Here is a 22,841-nt window from a genome sequence, read left to right as displayed (position 1 = left end):
AAAAATATTAATATATTTGAGTAAGTAATTGGATTAAAAATTTAAATTAATGGGTTACGAGTGTGTACTGTAGCACAATTGAAGCAAAATATTTAACACAACTGCTTGTATTCAGTAGAATAATAAATATAAAATAAGGAATCACTACACCTGTACCCTGACAAAAAAAATAATAAATGAGTTAACAGCACACATCACCTCTGGAGTATTGTATCTATTTCATTTTTATTGTAACATCCTCTTAACTTATTAGGCTGACTCAAACATAATTTACAAAACTATTTTTGAAATTAGTTAATACAAATATATTAATACATAACAATTAACTTCAATTAATTATTTTTTCATAGGTATTATACTAATTCAACTGAAAAATATTATGTAAACAAAATACAGTAAAACTCATTTTATTATAGTTCATTAATATGTGGTAAATGTGATATGCAATATTGACATGTAAACAATATAAATAAAACTGCAAACTTATACTGCAGATAATTTAGATTTTCAGTAATTTGATATATCTTTGTTCACTAATTTAAGATAGCAAGTACTCCAACACAACAATACATTTTACATATTAATGCAACTATAGTATCGTTAAGTAGGTACTTCCAGTATTTAATCATTTATACTTATAGCTCCTGTACAATAATAATAAAAAAAATATTAAGTTATTCACTTTTATTTAAGATACTATATAAAATTAATGTCTAACAATAATGTATGAACCTATTAATTTTCTATACACAATTTTAATGTAGCTTAAATATAAATAAACATTTTATTATATTGTCATTATTTTCTTACAAATAAAAGAAAATTATAATTAAATACATTAAGAACTAGAGAACATTTAAAGGAAATAATCAGCTGTATGTTTTTTTGTTGGCATTCCACGTCTTACTTGTATAGCCGCTTCAAATATTATAAAATCTCTTTGTAGTGTTTCACTGAGTTCTAATATTGCCGCAATATTACCACAACTAATAATATAAACAACTTTATATAATAACTAATTAAATATATCTTATAATAAGAATAAGTAGTATTTACCGATAACAATAATTAGGTGCCGACCAAACAGTAAGAACAGTTTCATCAAAATGCCATTTGTAACCTTCCATTACTAGTTGGTGAGCTCGACAAATAATATCCAAACCATTTGTAGTAATAAATCGGGAAACAACATCAGAACCAAATAGGTATCCAGCACCTCGAGGACTCACACCCCATCCTGGAGTATCTAAGATACAAATAATATATTTCACAACTATTGAATACTAATGATTGATTTATTCAGGTATTTACTTTCAGGATCAGACCATAATAAATCACACATAGGTCCATCATGAGGAACTTCCTGTTTTCTATTAATTGTTCTAATTTGATCTAATGTTTGTATTGAAGGTGACAAACCACCATGCACACAGAATATCTAAATTTTTTAATATACAATAATATTTAAACATATTTTAATGAATAAAGATTTTTCATACTTTTCCATCAATAATAGCAGATAAGCTCATATAATCAAAAATATCAGTACAATAACGCCATACTGCCACACTATTGTATTTTCGTAAGCATTCGTCATAAAATCCATAAACTTGGGTAATTTGACGTGATTCATGGTTACCACGTATCAATGTTATTCGATCAGGATATCTTACCTATGAAAAATATTTTATAATTATTTCTTACTGAATTGTGAATACCAAAATAATAAAATACCACATTTTTATGAATTTATCAGTAGAAAATTAATTAGTAGGTAACCAATAGAGCGTATTATCAATAGTACTACAACAATTTTAGTTTAAAACTTAATAAGTAACACAATAGTATTAATAATATGTCATTCTGGAATAAATGCATTATACTTAATAGTTATATTATCTACTTCTTGATAAATTACATCAATAACTAGTTTTCTAGCATGGATAATTTTTAAGATTTAATTAGCACTTATTAGTGAATATTATATTATAAAATATGAACAATTAGTAGGTAATAAATACAAGATAAGTAACTAAATATATATTTACTTTTAAGGCAAGAAGAAGTAAAAATGTCTCAACACTGAAAAATCCTCGATCAACAAAATCGCCCATAAATAAATAATTTCTTTCAGGAATATCACCGCCTACTTTAAACAATTGTTTCAAGTCATAGAACTGTCCATGAATATCTCCACATACCTGTAACAGAATTAATTGAATGATTTTAAATATTGGTAAAAAACATAATTTTAAATAATTTGATTTAGAGAAGAATAGAGATAACAATAGGTATAAAAACAAATTGGTCAGTTTATTTTCAAAATGGGAAACTAAACAATATTAGATTATGTGTGTAGTACAACCAGGTCTAGGTTAACAGTAAAAGAGTTTAAGGATTTCAAAATAAACAGCATTTTTTTTAAATAAGTAATAACCATTTTTTTCAATGTTTAATAATAAAAACATATATAACATACATACACTGAACTACATACATAGGTACCACTATACATTTTTACTAAAAAAAAAAATTGATAAATTAAATTAAATAATAGTAAAATAGTAAATTACAACAAGTGCAATGGTAAGTAATGAGATCAACACCCGGTGGGGGGGGGGGGTTAAAAAATCAAAGGCTTAAGACTACCATATATTTTATGTGTTAATCAGTCCCTAAATACAACTGTAAAGGTATTACAGAAGAATTGGGAAATTATGACTTTAGTATATTACTTTGCATACCTCTGGTTTTATGTGTTTCCATAGAACATATAAATATCTGTATAGGTTTTTTGAATTAGGTAAAAGTAATTTATTAGATACATTTGTATAAATATTGACAGAATTATTTTTTTTTTGCATGCAATAATAATAATAATTAATATGGTACCTACTCATTACTTCATTAGGCAAATGATGAAACACAACTGTAGGAAAGTAATTTACTTATTAAGGCTTTATTTAGAATAATGGCTAAACCCATTTCCAAAGATAATTTTAAATAAAAAAATAAGGGCAAGGCCATACACAAACGCTGCTTTGAAAGTGGAACTATCAAATGCTTTTGAATTTCTGATATAAATCGAAATGTTACACATTCACAGCTTCCGACGTGGTTAAGGGCTTAATCAAATGCAAAGTATAAGTTTATAAATTGTAATGCTTATATATTGTTTACCACGATTCTAAAATCGTAATACCAATCGCGATAAAATAATGAAATATTAGACACTTATTACTGAGAAAATATTGGTTATAAATTTAAAATCAATAGGCACAACGCGTAGATACAGCCATAGGTACTTAAAGGGTGTCAGGATCAATCCTTTTACGCTTTTTGAAATGACTAAAATAACACGGTTGTTAACGATGATATTGTTTTATATAATATAAGGGTACGCGTGTACCTCTAAAACAGTAAAATTATTATAGAACTCACCGTGACAGGTGAGTCAACGCGTTGCACGTTGCTCTCTTCAATGAGTATTTCACGTGCTTTGGAGCACAATGCTTTCACCTCGTGTTCCACGATGATTTCGCATTGTCTAAGCTGTTCGATTTGACGATCTAAGTCATTACTGGAACCAGTGAAACCATACATATTTGACGTTTGAAATTTTGAATCATTTAAACCAAGAGCGAAGAAATGCAAGAGCTGACGTTATGAGTCGTGACTGTTAATCGTAATCGTGTTACCAATGGATAATGGATATTGATTATAAATTAATTACAAATACTTATACATACAAATATAAAATATTTATTTATAGATTAAAATCAATGGTTTATTTTTGTTTGGTGTAATCTAATATTATTATTTATTGTAATTTTATTTATTTTGTACAACATATCATGTATGTGACCTATCACCTATAACGGGCGATGACTGGCCGCGGGAGTAATTACTAAGTAATTGATCTTGATAGATGTCAGTGTGTTTGAAACCGAAACTAAAACGTCCGATCGTTCGAAACGTTTTCGAAATTAATTTATTGATAAAAGTCAATGGTTTCCGCTCCGGCGCTCCCCACTACACACCGAATGACCTCGATGAGTTTCCGAACTTTGCCGATCAACTCAACTTTATGACAAACGGCGGATCGGCAGTATGCTTCATTCAATTATTATTTATATAATTATATCTTATGTTACATTGTGCAGTACATTAACATAAAAAAAAATATTACACAATGTTTTTAAAGGAATTTACAATAATATATTTTTCCAAATTTTCCGGAGTAAAGTTAATACGGCGGTCCGTGATTATTGTCTTATATATGCTGAATGTCTAATATAATCCAATATGACGAAAATATGTTAAAATATTCTATAGTATGTACCATAAACTAAAATATTCTGAAATATTCTCATTTCTCTGAAGTCTAAAAAAAAAATATGCACTAATATGCAAAAAACTTTTTCATATTTATATTTCATATATTTTTTTCGCGCTGACGAGGGTAGTTACGCTACCGGTTTGAATGTTGGACGCTTCTTGCCCACGTGCCATTTTATTATTTTAAATAATTTATGTATTAGAACATATTGTCCAGCAGTGGAGAATGAAGATACTATTGAAACAAATTGTAGTTGTACATTTAAGCCAGCATTAAAGTCTATGATTATATCATCGTTATAAAAGTGATAAAAACCATAGAAAAAATACATTCTATAAAACGAATAGGTAATAGGTATGCAGTAATAGTTATTATAAATTGCTGTTTTGAATGAATTGTGCTTTTCGTTTTGGACATGGAATTTAGATTAGGATTGGAGAATTTATAGAATGGATGGACGATGATGGATACTGATTACTGAATACTGACTAGTGACTATGGTCTTTGGATCATAAATCATAATATATTATCTAAATTCTAAAGTACTGACTATAGTAGGTACTTGGGTGATGACTGATAACTGAAGGAAGGGACGATAATTGTTAATTAGTGATTTCCGACTACTGATTATAGAATTTATGTATTATGTCCATATAGCGACCTATAGTCCTTGTCACCTGTCCTGTTGTGAACTTGTCCGTTTCGAGTCTGTACTCGGTAGTTTTCAGTGTTTACAGGGGTAAAAATAATTGACTCAATTTTGGAATAAAGAATTCGTTTATTTCTTTATGATATTATGTCGATATGTGCAGCACGGCCAGCACGTGGTTGTAATAACCGGTTTAGTTTGCGAACCCTTGGATAATTCATCACGCGGGTCGCGGTACAACAGAGTTCACGAATCACGGGTCAGCCAATAGAGATTAGTGAGTGCTTAAATAGTTGAAAATAATAATTTATTGTTTTATTTATACACGTCTGTAATAATATATATTTTAACCGTTGATGTAAAATTGACGTTGTCGTGACTGTGACCGCTGATTATCATTATATTTTTGTATTTATGCAGTTGATAGTACTTAAATAGCATATTTTATCGTAAACAACAATTATAATATGTTATAATAACACACATGATATAGTACGACACATTTTCCACTGGAATTTAAAACGGTAATGTTAGGTTGTTATAAGATTGAATAAGAGTAATACCCCTGATTCTCCTTAGTAACATTGACGACGACGACGGACATTTTGACTTTTTGTCTTGTCCCGAATAATTATTTTCATAATCCTTTTTCACTGTTGGTTAATATTTTTAATTTATGAAAAAAGTTGAGTGATGTATATGGTGCGTCGAATTAGACGTTGAAGTCGAAATACCTTTCGTTGCCATTCGGGTGAGTTATAATTTACAATATAGAAATACGCGTACTTTCAATAATTTTATAATTTATCATACTTAATCGTTACATTGAAGATTTTTTATTATCTGATCGCAAGCCACAAATCCTTTTTTGATGTCGATAATAGACGGCTTGATTTTTCGTTATCTCGTCCATGTCTAATTAATAATATATTCATGTTGCCCAAAATTATCAAGATAATATGTTATTGTGCAATTTTAGATTTGATTAGTATGAACTGTTAATAAGGTTCAAATGTCAGAAATATTTATTTTGTACAAGTTATAAACTTATGATTACTTATGAATGATATTAGTTATACCTATTGGCTATTACCAATGCCAATATGTCATGCTAACTTATGTATGATAAATAAATAATTATAGCAGACAATAAATGTATAAATTAGTTTCTTGAAGAATAGAATAAGTTTATATTTGACATTTTTGAATACCTATAGGTAGGTATATCGTTATATTAAACGGTTGTTAATAACGGTTATATTAAAGAGTTGATATTATGTCTTGATTAGTACCAAGACATAATTTTTTTTTTTTAAATATATAACTATTTTAAAATTATAACAATCTATACAGGTGTACAATAAGTAATAATTGTGGTAAAAAATGAGAGACTAAGAACTAAAGATTATATGGTAGGAAATCACACATTAAAGACACCTAGTGGCTTTACATACATTTAAAGTTTAAAATTTATACAGTTTTTAAGTCACGGCATCAGTTTTGTTTGAGTCGTCTGGCTGGATTTCTGGATAGTGCTGGTATGGCAAGGTCCCTGATGAGCTGGTTGGGGTTTGATTGTAGTTTAGCGTGGAAACGTTTGTAGTATATAGTGGCAGTTTCATTGACAAAACAGATTTTTAGGTCAGAGTTTATTGTATTGTTGAAGATATACCAGGGTGCTCCAGTTATTATACGACAGCAGATATTCTGGAAGGCTTGTATAGTTCTCTTATTTGATTTTTTAACAGAACCCCTAATTACTACCCCGTACACTCACTCTTGTAAAAGAGTTTTGTATAGTACGAGTTTGAATGCTAGGTTTGAACAATATATGTATATTGTGGAATTATTGAAACTGAATGTATTAAAATAAAAATAATTTAAACTAATTTTTGTATTTACTTTATCTGACATTCAATAAGTCTAATGTGATTACCAGAATGAAAGTTATAAATTAATATAATATCATGGTGTACTGATAACTATCCATACATAAAATGTCTCAGTTATCAAAGAAAAGTAGGGCAGGTTAATGAAAATTTTTATTTTTTTTACCTTAAAACTATTTTAATTTTAAGCTACCTACTTATTTTTAATTAAATAAAATATCTTATTATTTTAAATTAGGTATTCCAATGTTATTCTACTCAAGACTTATAACACTAAATGTAGAATATAAATATTGTCATTATCATTATTATTGTTCGGGAGTGATTAAAGCTAAAACAAGCAGAATATAAATGCAAATATGCCAAAAAAAAAAAAGAAAAAAAAATTAAACAATATGCTGCATAATTTTTTTAGTTAAAAAAAAGATATACATTTATTGATATTGTTGTATTGTTGGTTTATTGTATATTAACAATTATTTTATTTAAACATCAATAATGAATAATAATTATTTGATGTGTGAATTAATACATTTTATTATTTGAAAAACAATATTATGAATAACGTTATTGACTAACATTACTTAACTATTAGTAATTTCTACAAACAAAGACAACACCATTTAAATACAACAAATGGGATAGGATTTATCCTATATACCTCATCCCCCTTAGGTCCCATTACAAAAATCTATTGTCTTAAGTATTATTATGTTTTTTCATCTTGAGATGTCCAGTCAAGTATCAATTAAAGATGGCCAATAAATCATTTAGAGACTTCTATAAGTTAAAAATGTTTTAATGATGATTATTCTGTTTTTTAGACAAAGTTTTTAATTATAAATTATATTTGATAATCAAACAAATATACTATGTATTGAGTTTATAGTAATCATAACTATAGTATATTAGAAAAAAATATATTGTAAGAAAACTATCCAATAAATATTCTTACTCACTTTAAGACATACTATATATCGAGAGCTAAATTCTTGTACAAGCTTATGGTATGGTATTATTCAATGATAGATACTTCAATAGTTAACTATAAAAAGCTGCTTTAGAGAATATTGTGTAAAATCAGATAATATAATATTTCTGTTAAAGTCCATAGTTATTATATTCTTATAAAGATAAATATATATATATATATTATTATATAATATAATTGATGCAATTATTTACTAAAAACCCTAAACATATGAAAAAAATATATAACTAGGCGGACACTTTAAATTCTATATGTTATTTCATTATAAAATTGTATTCTAATATATTTCATATATTGTTTTATCTATATACTAATGTATTAAATTTTTGTATTTTTTTATATAGAATAAAATAGATACTACCATGTCCATTTGGCAACAATTTGCTAAAGGAAAAATTGAAAAAAAAATTTTGCCAGGATCTGATTTACATATTTATTCAAAGCATAAGTATAATTCAGATTTACCTCAGTCTAGTCATAGTTATGTTGACTATGACGAGCAAGGTAGAAGTTATGTTAATACTGGTTTGAGCGAATATGACAAAGAAAATGAAGAATATAATGAAGTACTATTACTTTCTATTAGTTTATTTATCAATAATATATCCTAGATAGATTTTATAAATGTGAAACTAATTTAAATTATGTAATTTAATGTGTGTTATTTCTATATGTTATTTAATTTGTTTGACTTAATAGATTTTATAGTGTTGACATTTTTTTTTTAGTTATCAAAAAAAGCTTTACATGATTCAAACATGAGTTCCGTTGATAGTATTACTTATGCAAATTCAGTGGCTGATCTAAAAGATTTAGATATAGATGAAATTAAGCTTTTTGAACATTATAAATTTAAAGACCCTTCTAATAAATCAAATGATTTAGAAATTGCTGAGTCTAAAGATAAGGTAATATAATTATGAATTTTTAAGACTTATTAATACAGTTTTATAACTAATTTAAATAAATAGGTAAATATAGTTTTATGTTAAAAACTTAATTGCATTGATTCCTAAAATAATTTTTATATTACATGGCATTTGGTATTTTTTAATTGGTTTTAGGGCTAGCGCTATACACTAATTTATCAAATACACAGGTGTTAACTAATCTAATATTTTCATTGCTTGAAATAAAATACAATCTGTCCCAGTTTATTTTTAAATGTATCACTAGCATATATTGTATATAGCACAAATGCTTGATTTATAAACTCAAACCGTTCTTTCCTGCCCAGTTCCTACTACCATCTAATAAAATCTTGTTCTTGAAAGTGCCTCATCTTCTTACATTTGTATTCAAGCAGGGATAGAATAAATTGAGTCCACAATAATTTGTGTTTATTTTGAATGTAGTAAGTTGAGTCCTGGGTATTAAAAGGTAGTAGGTTAGTTGGGTCCTGGCTAAAAACCATAGGCACAACTAGGTTTATAATATTAAAAACTTAAAATTTGTATTTACTTTTATTTACTTATGAGTAATTCTATTACAATAATTCTCTACATTATATTGCATAGGGCATATCTGTTCGGGCCAGGATCATATATAGTGGTACACCATTAATTCTACTTATCAATAGATTAACAAACATATATCTATTTAGAATATGATATAAAAACCACATATATTTTAATTTTTACTATTTATAAAACTTGACGTATTATATTTAACATACTAACATTTTTTTCCGGGACTCAACTTATCTACTTCCTTTTTTTTTTCTGGGACCAATCACGGCCATAAAGTAATAATTGCAATCTTTCCCTAGACCTATTCAACATTTATACTGCCGACATGCCAAATGTAACTATGGCCAAATTTATTAATGATACAGTAATGTTCTCTCCGGAAATGGCCCAGTACAAACTTTTTATGCATTCCAATAGCACTTAAATTAAATTAAAAATAGTCATCTAAATGGCGAATCAAAATCAACTAAGAAATCAGTTCATATCAATTTTACGTTTTAAAAAAAGATGAGTGTCCTCCACTATATTTGTCCGAGGATTACAAATTCCTATTTCCTCAGATGTAAAATATCTAGGTATTATTCTTGGCTAAAGGTTAATCCGTTTCTTTATTTTATAAACTAAATAGTCGACTACATCTCCTTCAACCAATCCTTAAGTCAAAGATGTATACAAAATAATATTGTACATAAGTTACTCTCACCACCCATGTGGGATTGTACCAAACTTTCACAAATCCGTACTAGCAGGCGTCTAGTCGATATCCTTTTGTTTCACCACTTCTGCTCCCTGTTACATATCCAATGACACAGTATTTTAACCTTTAAAAAATATATGCTTTTTTGATATTAGTTTGATAAAAATAAAAATTCTATTATTTTTTAAATATTTTAATGTCATAACTCATAAGTAAAGTATAACCTTTATTTTTTGTAGATTATTAATTCCATAAATTCAAACTGTACAGTTCTGATATCTGGTGCTACAGGATGTGGGAAAAGTACCCAAGTTCCTCAGTATATTTTAGATGACTGTATGAGTAAAAAAAAATATTGTAATATTATTGTTACTCAGCCTAGACGTATAGCTGCAATCTCAGTATCTAAACAAGTAAACAAAGAACGTTGCTGGAAAGATGGGCTCTTGGTCGGTTATCAAGTTGGGCGTAAAAAAAATTATGATCCTATCACTACAAAAATTTTATATTGCACTACAGGAATCTTGTTATTAAAAATTATTAAAGCAAAAAGCCTTTCTGAATTTTCTCACATTATATTGGATGAAGTTCATGAAAGAACACTTGAAATGGACTTTTTATTATTAATTATAAAGAAGTTACAAAAGAGCAACTCTCAGTCAACTCGTGTAAGTATTTTTAAACTCTTTATACCTAGTCTAGTCGGGCCATAAGTTCTGTCCCTATTTATCAGTTGTTCTATAAATATTTTACAATAATACTAATGATGGTTTTTTTCATATAATTTTCAATGCTATATCTATTATTTCTATTAAACATAGAATGGGTTATTAAAGAAAATTGTATTGCTTTTATTGTGTTATTTAAGTAATAAAACACCATTAAAGATTTTTAACTCATTAACTGTTAAAAATTATAAAAAAATTTGTTTATCGGATCATTAAACGATTTAATGAGTTGAACACTAGATGACAAGCCAAGAAGTGGATATGTGAAACATGAACAAATGCAGCAGTGAAATCTGTCGGTTGCATATAGGATTCGCAAAAATCCACTCTGTAAGCAAAAAATCATGACTAGAGAAATGAAAATTCTGCCAAAAACCATGTCCCACATAATTGTATTAAAGAAGACCTCGGCTTTGGCTTATCAAAGAAGCACCGGTCAACAGTGTTGACAGACGCTTTACGTTAAATTAAAGTAACAAGAGCTGTTTACAGATGAAAAAAAAAATAACCGCTAAAATGATAGTTTATGTTCACAAAAAGGAAGCTGTTGAAAAAATTCAGAGTAGTAAGAGGGCATTACCCTTATACCTCAGTGATGGTTTGGTGGGATGTTTCATATGAGAGTGTTACTTAGCTGCATTTCTTGAGCAGGGAGTTGAATTACGCACGATGAACTACCAAAGAGATATTTTAGATAAGGTAGTGAAGCTATAAATGAGTACCTTGTTTGCAGAAAAGAACTGAACCTTTTAGCAGAATTCAGCATCTATACACAAAGCAAAATTAACACCACACTGGTTGGTGGTTAATTTACCTGTATTTATCGCCGCTCAAAATTAGCTTTTAGGAAGGCAAAACCTCAATCCTTTGGACTACAGACTGTAGAGTTTTTTAGAGAAGAAAATCTACTCCAAGCCCCACCGAAAAATTGAATCATTAAAAGTCAATTTGGTGAAATCACAGCTGACTTAATACCGTTACAAGTGGTGTTTGCTGTCATAGACGTGTGACCAGATTGTTTGAAGAAGTGTATAAGTGCAAATGGGGGACATTTTGAATAGTATTTAATTTTTTTTCGTTATTAAGTTAATGAATAACATCAGATTTGTATATTTACTTTATTTATTAAATATACACCTTTGTATAACCGAACTTATGGCAAGACTAGATATAAATGTCCCACAGTAATTAACTTATTTAGTGTAATTTAATGTAATGAAATAATAAATCAATTACATCATTCATAGATTGTTATATGAGATTATTGTGGGCCGCCAATAATAATATAAATATTCAATTGTTTATTTTATAATTGATCCAAACTAATAATTATTTAGGTAATACTAATGTCTGCTACAGCAGAAACTGAAAAATTAAGAGATTATTTTGGTGATTATTATGGACATCCTTATAATAGACATCAAGCAGCACCATTAGTTACAGTTGATAAGGCATCCAACTATACTATTCATGTAGCATATTTGGATGATTTATATGGATTGATACCTTCTGTAAGTATAAATATATATATAATTAAAATACAAATTATTAGTTATTAAATAATTAATAAAATATTCTAATTTATAATTTTCTTACTTTTAGTAAAATTTAATTTGATGTTAATTAAATTTTTTTTTTTTATAAATTATGAATATAAGATATATAATATATACAATATGTTTCTTTTAACACTTATTTTATAATTTTCTTTTTGAGAATTGATATATCCAATTTCTATTTTAGATTACGAGTATATTTAAATGTGTATGTTAAATTTTTTTTTACCTGTTATAATGGTTAAATAATAAATGAGTACAATTATCAGTAATACTCAAAAAAATAAATACTATCTGCCGTATTAATAATAGTAAAAGAAATTAGTAATTTAAAATTACTAATAGCTACACTAATATATGATAAAATATACTATGTAATTTATATTATACTTATATCTATATTTAATATAGACTGTCTATCTCTATTTAGCATTATTTTTCATGCTTTAATTTATTATTGAATTAAAATTTAACATATCTCTAATATATTCACTTACTGGCATGTTGTATTAAAGGACAAACTAAGAAGCAGAGCAATTTCTCTCCTTTATTTTTTTTAGTTTTCAAGCCTAAATTTAATTCCATAATATTTTTATTATTTATCTGTATATAAACCATTTATGAAATATAATTAATTTAAGAATATACTATTACGAAATACCTATAATATATATGTATAAACTATAGATCCTTTAAAAGAATAAAATTATAAAGTAGTATAACTAACAGATTATTAAAAAAAATAATAATTACATAATTTAATGGATTTGTTTGCAATTCCCAAACCCTAGTATAAGTTGCTATTTAAAGTCAAAAGAGAGAAATAAACTATAAAACTGAAAGTTATTTAAACTATTAAAATACATATCTATATCTAAAATTTTGAAAAATAGTAAATGATATTTATTTTTTTTAAATAATGAGTTTTTCTTTTCTAACAATTAGTGTATATAATGTATCCATTTATGGTCTTATTTGTTTATGTTATTTAAATTATTTTGTATGTAATTTAGGCCCGAAAAATGGAGTTTGGTAAAACACAGATAGACGAAGCCGGTTATGAGACAGCTGTTCAATTAGTTAAAGCATTTGATGAAATGAAAGTAGATAATGACGACAAAAAATCTGTATTGATATTCTTACCTGGTATTTATGAAATTGAAGAAATGCATAGACGTATGGAGGATTTAATGATTTCTGAGTAAAGATATTTTATTTTATTATTTATTTAATTATTTACTAATCAAGTCAATTTCAGAAATCATAAATGGATTCTTATACCATTACATTCATCAATAACAAGTGAAGAACAAGACAAGGTTTTTATACAGACCCCATTAAATTATCGTAAAATTATTTTGTCCACCAATATTGCTGAGAGTTCAATAACTGTACCTGATGTTTCTTTTGGTAACTAAAGATACCTATATTTTTTTAATTTAAACACCTAATATATAAAATAATCGCTAATAAACAGTTTCTAATAATTTTAATAATTAAAGAAAACAATATAAAATTAAATGCTTATGGTTAAAGACATGCAAGGTTCAAAAATAGTTAAATAAAACTTTATTTACTTACCAAATATTGGTTTTAGAAATGGAAAGTTCCTTATCAATAGTTTTATTAAAGATTAAGTATTATTTTATTTTTTTAAAAAATAAAGCTTCAAAAGTGACCTCTAATATTAAATACTATTATAAGTTGCTTATTTCTAAATATATTTCTTAGATATGAAGTTTAAAAATTTTAAATAATAATTAATTATTTAATTTAGAATAATTTCAATTTTCAGTTTTAATTTCTTGCATAAAATTTCTGAAAAGAAACTATAAAATATTATAGATTAAAAATGTTTATGTTTATTCTTACTCCGTATATTGCATTATACAATTAGAATATTGATTTTAAATTATTGAATTATAGTTTATATAATTTTAAACTTAAAAGAATGTCTGCGCACTGTTTGTTTTCTCTCTGGTGGAACATAGATAAAACGCATTTACGCAGAATTATTTTTTTATGTTTTTGAGTAATCTTAGAGTAAAATCACCCATTACAAAGACGATAGAGAATAACATTTTTGAAGGTATGACAAATCAATTTGTCTAAATATTGTTTTAATACAATTTAAACATTATTTAAATTAATTTTTTTTTTTTATCTTGAAAGTCTAGTATTAAATCAAATAACAATAAAATATAAAATCAATATGTCATTCTCTCAAAAATATTATTCTCTATAATTTTTGTAATAGGTGATTTTACTCTACGATTACTCAAAAAACAATTTTAGTTGAAATCGTTATATCTCTTTTTAATCTTAGAGAGAAAACAAATATTGTCCTGACATCCTCTTAATAATTTTAGTTTTACATTTTTAACTTCTAGAAAAATTATTCAAAATTCATCAACATCCTATAATTTTTATCGGTCTATACATTATATCTGATTAAATTTCAATTGGTTTCAATATTAATATTCAAACTAAATTTTATATACCTATGATATACACACTTAAAAGCCCATTTTTATGTTTACTAGTTTACTGCTTAGTATAATTATTATCTTAACACTAAATTTAATTAATTAAAAAAACTTCTGTATCTGGTTTTCAGTGATTGATTTTTGCTTAATGAAACAATTAAAAAATGAAATGAGATCTAATTATTCTATGTTAATTATGACTTGGGCATCAAAAAGTAATTGTAATCAAAGAGCTGGAAGAGTGGGTCGTGTGGCTGATGGTCGTGTTTATAGGTTAATTCCTAAAAGAATGTATAATGTAATTACTCTATTTAACTTTTTTAAATTTTTTATTTAATTTTTATATTTATAAATCATCTAGGAATTCAATGACAATGAATTGCCTGAAATGAGTCGTTGTTCTCTCAGTCGTGTTGTATTAATGTCTAAAATATTAGATATGGGAACACCCAAACAACTCCTTGCAAGCGCATTGGATGCACCATGTTTAAAAAATATTATACTCACCATTCGTACTCTTAAACAGGTAATATTTTATTTTACAATTTTAGCTATATTACTGTTTATCCAGATATAAACAAACAATAAAATAATATAAAGAAGAATTGACCATATGTGTTATATCTAACAATGTACAATTTAGCAAACAGTACTAATTTTGTGCAATAACCTTTGATAATTAAGTGAATTGACCTATTATCAAACTCAAAAATAAGAACATTATCTTTTAATTTCTAAGTGACTAATTCAACTCAAAATTGAACCCAACTCAAAATTAAACGTATTTAAACAGACTATCTCAAATATTAAAATGCAAGAAAAGAAACGATTTACAAGAACTCAGCTTTGAAATCCTAACTAGGATGCCAAACACAAAATTTATACAAAATAATACATAATAAAAAAAACAAAAAAAAAAAAAATCAGAATTATATAAACCAATTTAGTAATATATTTTAGGATATGTCATCAAAAAAAAGTATTTGCACAATATGAAGCTACTACGAGACTCAAATATTTTATGTTGTATGTTTGTAAGATGATGACAACACAGAAGGTGTAGAATTCTTTTAACATTGTCAAAATTTTAAGAATACTTAATGACTAATGTGTATCTTCACTAATGTACTTAAAATCTTAGACCATTTAAATTGGTTAATAGCATTTTAGGTTGTAATAAGTTTTATAAAATTATTTTGATTTTATTGTGAGCTAATTTTTCTTAGGTGGGAGCACTATTATCAACAGTAAATGGAGTAATTTCATCAATGGATGGTGATATAACATATATGGGAAAAGTAATGGCACATTTACCATTAGAACCGCCAATGTCAAAATTAATTTATTTTGGATATATCTTTAATATTTTAAGTGAAGCTATGATAATGGGTAAATAATAGCAATGTATTTTTATATTCTTATTGATTTTGGTACTTAACACAGCATAATTTGTAAATTCATTAAAAAAATATATATATATATGCCTACAATACTAATATTTTTATCTAGTTGTCAAATTTTAAAACCTTGTATACTAATCGATACATAGAAATGTTAAAAATAAACATGTTATCATAATATTTATTAGACTAAACCAGTCAAATAGTTCTGTTTATAAATGAAGGACTCCATACTTTTCTATATTGATATAGGTTTAACTAAATAAAACCCAATACTTTAGTTAGATTATAATAAGTTTCTGACATTCTAATATATTTGGTCTGATTTTACTTTTTGATTGTACATAAAAACTGAATTATGATTCATAAAATGAATAAAAAAGTAAATAATCAACAAAAGCTTTTTTTTTAGCATGTGGTCTATCAATAAAAAGTATATTTAGTCAGCCTTTTAATCAACGTTTAGAAGCTTATACACAAAAGTTAACTTGGGCTAATTATTCTTGTAGTGATCCAATTGCATATATCGGTGCATATCAGGTACTAAAAGTATTATTAACCCTGCATTACACTATTATTTATTGATTAAATTCTTTATTTGCTAATGATAATATTTGTTTAGAGTTGGCTTGATAATAAGCCAGAATTTGATCGAAATCGAAATTTTGAAAAAACATGGGCTTTTAAAAACTACATACAACTATCAGCGATACGAGAGTTATATGACTTGATTGATGATGTATCTAACAGATTGAATAGAAATTTTGGTATAGTTGCGAATTCTGGTAAAATGAAATGGACCAAACCTGAAGAAAAAGCTATGGCTTGCAAGGTACAATTTAAACAAATAAATACATTTTATTATCTAAAAAGTTATAATTTACTTAATATTGAAAGTTGAAAATAAATCTTTCTGTTCAAGGTTATATTGGCTGGGGCATTTTATCCTAATTACTTCATACGAGGAACAAATAATGCATATATGGATGAACATGAAGTACTAAAAACATTAAATGAACATGACCCTTATCGAACAGTTTATTTTACTGGATTTCCAAATGATCAACCTAAAGAATTATATAAAGAAGCTATTGAATCCCTATTTCCCCAAAAAATTGTTGGCAAACCAACAGCACATTTTAGTACATCTAAGTGAGAAAACTGATATTCACTTTAATTTGATTACATTTAAAAAGTATAATATGTTTACATTTCTATCTAAGTATATTACAATTGTTTAATCCATGTTTCAATATTTTAGGAGTTATACTTAGTATTTTATTTTTATAATTAAATACAAAAACTACATTTTTATTTTCAGTAAAGTGTATGTAGAATTCCCAATGTCAAATATAAAGAACACAGCATCTAATAATAATCAATATGAAGAAAAAGAAAATCAATTAGTACCTGGAAATATATGCTATGGTGTTTATGTGGCTATAAAAATGCGTACATTAAAGTTTAATTTCAATATACCATTACTAAAGTAAGTAATATGAGTTAATAAAAACTGTGCTATTTGTGTCTCCAAAACAATACTTAATAGTATGAGATATTAAATATCTTAATATTTGATTAATTAGTAATTACCTATATGTAATTCTTAATTTTATTTAAAATATAAAAAATAAAAATAATTTTAAATTTGCAACCAACTATAGTTATAAAATGAAATGTTTAGAGTATTTATCATTTAATTAATGTTATCTTATACTATTTATATTAATCATAGACCTAATGATGCAAAAAAAAAAGTAGAGTTGATAACCCAGCAAATGGCTGCACAGAAAATATTTCATAAGGAAGTATTACCAATTCAACACTGTATACTTGAAGAAATTGAATCTAATAATAGAGCTATTGTTATTATGGTAACATTTGTAAGTAACTATAAATATTAAAACATTTTTAAAATAGATATTGTAATTTTGTTGTTGCTAAGTTTAACGAATATGGGAAAAATGTGTTATTTTAGAATTTGATTACATCTATAAATGTTTTGGTATTAAAATTTGTTTTTGTATCAAAATGGATTGAAATTACTACTTTATGTACATGATCAAAATAAAAATAAATTCAATTTTGAAGTTAAAGTATAAATATTAACACAACTTTGTTATATATTAAATTGTATAATATAACCATAACCTGTTATGGTATTATGCTAGGGTTTAGAATTTTAAAATAATATGATTTATAAAAGTTATAAAATATGAGGCTTAGAGGGATAAAAAAAAAAATAGAAAATCCATTTTTCAATTTATTTCTTGACATAAAATCATTCTTTAAGTTATTACAATTTGAAATTTTAAAGTAATACAATAAGTAATATACCCAATAAATACAAACTTTGTAAGATATAATTAATTATTTTTATTTGTTATAGTTTGAATCTGTTGATCGTTTTTGGGCTCAGATTAGGGATGAAAAACATCATGAAATATTAATTAATCTATGGAACTTTGTTAATCACAAAATAAGTCTCTTAAAAATTAATCCAGAAAATTTAGAGATAGGCAATATTTATATTGTGATGCATAAAAATGAAAAATATAGAGGCAAATTAATGGAGATTCCTCATGGTCCTAAAAAAAAATACACAGTAAAGTATTATTTTTACTATATATATATACATATATATTATATGCATAAGTAAAAAAAAAACATTTTTCAGTTTTTATTGATTGATTTTGGAGAAACTGTTCAGTTGTGTGTTGAAAACATTTTTAATATTGAAGGTGAAGATACAACAATTAAAGTTTATAGTTTTCCAATTCTAGCTTTCCAATGTAAAATAGCAAAAATACGTTCACCTATGAATAGACAATTGAAGGCTTGTTGGTCTGAAGAAACTAAAAACTTTGTCGTTGAAAAACTATTAAAAAATGCAAAAGGAAAAGTAAGTTTGATTATCATTTACATTGTTATGAAATTAATGACTCATTTAATAAGTTATGACAATAATAATTAGGTAGTGTTAATATTTTGAAACGATATATTCTTTGTGATATGATGTTTTTAGTACTCTAACTATTCCTATTCCTGTATAATTATTATTTTTTCTACATCTTAAAAGATATTAAGTTACTACTGATAAAAATTTAATTATATACTTAGTAAAATTAATTTTTTTTTCATAATTCTCCGTTGTTAACAATCAATGAATTATAAAATCAGAAGTTTGATCAAAATTAATACTTAGTTAATTTTGATGCATTGTTATGTTTAAAAAGAAAATTTGTTTTTTAACTGTTTCATAAACAATAGACCAAAACATATTAAAAATAATTAAAAGTAATATTATATGTTTAGAGCAGATGTTCCCAAACTGTTAGTTGCCATTATATTCTTAGTAGGTTGCATTGAGTTTTTAAATATTTGTTTTACAATATAAAGTATTGAGTATAAGAATACTATAAAATACATAATGTACAAAAAAAATAAATAAATATATATTTTATGTATAAATTAAAATAAATATGATATAATTTCTTACTATTGGACCATTAGAGTTTACTATACAGGTGATCTAAGATTTGAGATACAATGCTTCTGTTTCAAATAAATTTTTATTTTTGATTGCTGTTCTATATTTTAAATTTTAAATATTTTTTTTTTATGTTTAAGATATATTCTATAGTTGATGGTGTTGTGTCATTTGAAGATCTAACCTTCATAAATGAAGAAGAAAGTATTTCAATTTCAGAATACTTAATTAAAAACAATTTAGCTACTCGCACTGAAGAGTCTTTTGCTTCAAAGGTATTGAAAAGTAATAATAAATAATATATATTAACATATATGTTGAGTCAAACAATTATTGGTTATTCTTATTATAGGTCATTAAATTGTTGATCATTTATATTTATATTTAATTTATTTAAAATTTTCTTGCTTTTGTAAAGAATGTAAGAACATTATGTCACTAATTATAGACTAATTAATAAAGTGTTTGAAATAATAATCTCAAAAATTTTTTGAAATCTTGAATTATCTCACTTTATATACATTGTTTTAGACTAATAATGTCAATTTCTACCACAAATTAAGATATCTTAAATCGTGATTTCTACAAATCTTGCTTTATCAATCTAAAATGTTAATTTCCTTCAATTATTGTTAAGGTATCTTACCAATTTATAAATATACCTATAACTGCATTTTTATTTTTAGATAGATCATGAAAAACGAATTAAGCTTATTGGATCTATTAACAATGAGATGCATCAGAAATCTAATGTATGTTTTAACCTGAAAAGTCCTACAGAAGGAGAGTCATATGCAATTGTAAGTTTTAATAGTTAAATTTTATTCATAATCATTGTATTTGTAATCATTTACAATTCTTTTTATTAAATTATTATAAATTCATTATATAATATTAAGCATTCTTAATATTGGTCTTACTAAGTTTTATAAATAATGTATTTTAATATAATTTGTAAATGATTAATCACTTATAATTATATGTACAAAAATTGTCTTAATATCTATTGAGTGGTTAATATAAGCACATAATTTTTGACAATCTTGATTTTGTTATTTAAGATTGAATTTCAATTTATGATGGTTGAATAATAATAAAATAAAATAATTATCTCTGTTGGTTTATTATCATTATAAATAATAATATTTATGTATACTTTTTATTGTAGCACAATTTAAAAGGACCTATAAGTCCACTAGAAATGTCTGTTAATGGAATAAGTCGTAATAGTACTTCTAAAATAGTAAAAATAGAAAGTCAATCCGTCAATTCTATTTTATTGGATACTGATCCAAATGATTATCATGAGAGGCAAGCATAATATTCCTAATTATACATTTATCATTTACAATAATTATTTTTATTATGTTTATTTGAATTGTTATTTTTTATTAGATTGTTTGTTGCTGGAAATGTATGTTTAAATGAAAATGATAAGTTAACTCTTTGGGATACAACTATGATGCCAAATATTCCTGGGATGCCGACAATTATTTGTTTAATATTCTCGCCATGCGTGGAAATCAGGTACGCTCTTTAAAAAATTTAAATAACTGTTAACAAAAATATGTACTATATTCATATTACTTTTTGTTCTTAGACACAATTCTTCTTATACTAAAATGATTGGAGCCATTTGTGGTTTAGGTTATCACCCAGAAACTGGTAGGCCATTGTTTGAAGAGAATGATATTGAAATTACCTTTGATACTGTTATTGATCTTAATTTTTTGAACAAGGTAAATTAACTGTGATATTTTGTATTTAATAATGTGTAGCTATTTATAATGGTTTTTATTTCTATTAGATTAATGTTATTAGAATGCTGTTGAATAGATGTGTTAATCCAGAAGACGAAGAAGGTCCTGGTGATATTTTTCAAATACAACATAGCTTACAAATATCTTTAATAGAGTATGTATTATTTATAAATTTATTCGTTTTGACACAATTTTCTATACTTATCTCTTAATACTATTTGTTTAATGAAGGATATTTAGCCAACCTACAAAGTTCAAAGGGCCAGAACCTTACTCAAGAAAATATATGTGGTCAGAAATTCGAACATCAAGATTGCAATCACCATATCAAGAAAATAGCCCCGTTAATCACCCGATGGCTGGTTCTGATGTTTATAAGTTACTGTGGGGCACTATTTTATCACAAAAGATGTCTGCTACTGAGTGTAAAGACTTGATGTTTAAACTAAGCAAAATCAAAAGATTAGAAGAATGGTATATCTAAAAATAAGATTTATGTTATTAAAATATTACAAATTGCAACCATTTTTTCTTCTAGCTTAAATTTCAACAATTATACCAGCGAACGGTGTTTAGAAGAACTTCGTTGCCCATTATGTAATTTGGTATTTACTAACACTTCATCTGTTCTAATGCATTTCGACAATTACCAGCATATTGAACGTTATAAACTTGCTAAAGAAGAATTACAATTGCACTATACAGGACCATTTCGAGATATTAAAAACTTATAAACTGATTAATTTCAATACTATTTTTATAATGTATAATACAATTTAAGCTCAAACTTTGATTATTAAGAATTTAAGAATATGAATACATATCAATTTCCTAAACTAGTTTTAGCAAGTTAAAAACAGTTATAACTAGTATGATGACATTTATTTTATTTTACAATAAAGCAGTTAATTTAAATTTAGATGTTCTTAGTTTTCTTGTAAGTTGATTATAGAATGAATATATTTTAGCTCATTCATTTTGAATAAAAACTGTGTGAATGGTGAATAAATTATAGACATATATTAGTATAATACAATGTATATACATTACTCCATTAACTACATTTTTGGCAACACTATAAATTCCTTAATTTATCACGAAGTCTAAAAGAGGCCAATACATAATATATTTTACAAAATATTGTGTTTTTTAATTACTCTTGTATAATTAATTTTTTAGTTAACTCACGTTATATAGTTTTGGTAGTAGACTGGAGGGTTGTCTTTTCCGCCAGTTTCAGCTGTAGTTTCTCTAAATTATAAGAAGTTTTTTATCAAATACTTTGAAAGTTTCTTGTATACGACTTGACAAAAAATTGTTTGACTTATTTTCAAAAAACAATGATAATAATAGGGAATCTATAGTAGAACCAGGAACGATAACTAAT

At 25.6% G+C, this 22,841-nt stretch overlaps 2 protein-coding genes across 4 annotated transcripts; one reads left to right on the top strand and one right to left on the bottom strand.

Moving 5' to 3' along the window:
- Positions 1–762: 762 nt before the first annotated feature.
- LOC113549806 (serine/threonine-protein phosphatase 4 catalytic subunit-like) lies at positions 763–5,678 on the bottom strand. The gene is made up of 7 exons (XM_026951274.1): positions 5,552–5,678; positions 3,442–3,580; positions 2,049–2,201; positions 1,500–1,673; positions 1,312–1,438; positions 1,057–1,246; positions 763–986 (listed from the first exon to the last, which is right to left on the bottom strand). Exons 1-7 carry the CDS (start codon positions 5,590–5,592, stop codon positions 857–859), a joined length of 954 nt encoding a protein of 317 aa, XP_026807075.1. The 5' UTR covers positions 5,593–5,678; the 3' UTR covers positions 763–856.
- LOC113549804 (probable ATP-dependent RNA helicase spindle-E) lies at positions 5,023–22,327 on the top strand. 3 transcript variants are annotated; one of them, XM_026951269.1, is made up of 25 exons: positions 5,023–5,265; positions 8,213–8,434; positions 8,597–8,776; positions 10,274–10,702; positions 12,100–12,273; positions 13,332–13,519; positions 13,577–13,728; positions 14,936–15,102; positions 15,166–15,330; positions 16,031–16,193; positions 16,617–16,744; positions 16,827–17,036; positions 17,127–17,356; positions 17,526–17,693; positions 17,940–18,087; positions 18,594–18,809; positions 18,882–19,106; positions 19,835–19,969; positions 20,381–20,494; positions 20,863–21,005; positions 21,090–21,221; positions 21,295–21,433; positions 21,502–21,608; positions 21,686–21,928; positions 21,993–22,188. In XM_026951269.1, exons 2-25 carry the CDS (start codon positions 8,231–8,233, stop codon positions 22,186–22,188), a joined length of 4,356 nt encoding a protein of 1,451 aa, XP_026807070.1. In that variant the 5' UTR covers positions 5,023–5,265; positions 8,213–8,230. The 3 variants fall into 3 exon arrangements, with proteins under 3 accessions (XP_026807070.1, XP_026807072.1, XP_026807071.1); XM_026951271.1 differs by lacking the exon at positions 5,023–5,265 and adding an exon at positions 5,278–5,739 and having other exon boundaries at positions 21,993–22,327; XM_026951270.1 differs by lacking the exon at positions 5,023–5,265 and adding an exon at positions 5,278–5,512.
- Positions 22,328–22,841: the final 514 nt, after the last annotated feature.

Source organism: Rhopalosiphum maidis, chromosome 1 (genome assembly GCF_003676215.2).
Source record: "Rhopalosiphum maidis isolate BTI-1 chromosome 1, ASM367621v3, whole genome shotgun sequence".
In the NCBI taxonomy this organism is placed as follows: Eukaryota; Metazoa; Arthropoda; class Insecta; order Hemiptera; family Aphididae; genus Rhopalosiphum; species Rhopalosiphum maidis.
The sequence above is the reverse complement of the archived record's forward strand: the minus strand, read 5'-3'. Positions and strand labels throughout refer to the sequence as shown.

Coding starts and splice junctions, on each gene's coding strand:
- LOC113549804 (XM_026951271.1), top strand. CDS start 8,231: ATGTCCATTTGGCAACAATTTGCTAAAGGAAAAATTGAAAAAAAAATT. Junction 18,810..18,881: donor GTCCTAAAAAAAAATACACA/GTAAAGTATTAT, acceptor AACATTTTTCAG/TTTTTATTGATTGATTTTGG. Junction 19,107..19,834: donor TAAAAAATGCAAAAGGAAAA/GTAAGTTTGATT, acceptor TTTATGTTTAAG/ATATATTCTATAGTTGATGG.
- LOC113549806 (XM_026951274.1), bottom strand. CDS start 5,592: ATGTCCGTCGTCGTCGTCAATGTTACTAAGGAGAATCAGGG. Junction 1,439..1,499: donor CTGCTATTATTGATGGAAAA/GTATGAAAAATC, acceptor TAAAAAATTTAG/ATATTCTGTGTGCATGGTGG. Junction 987..1,056: donor GCACCTAATTATTGTTATCG/GTAAATACTACT, acceptor TTATATTATTAG/TTGTGGTAATATTGCGGCAA.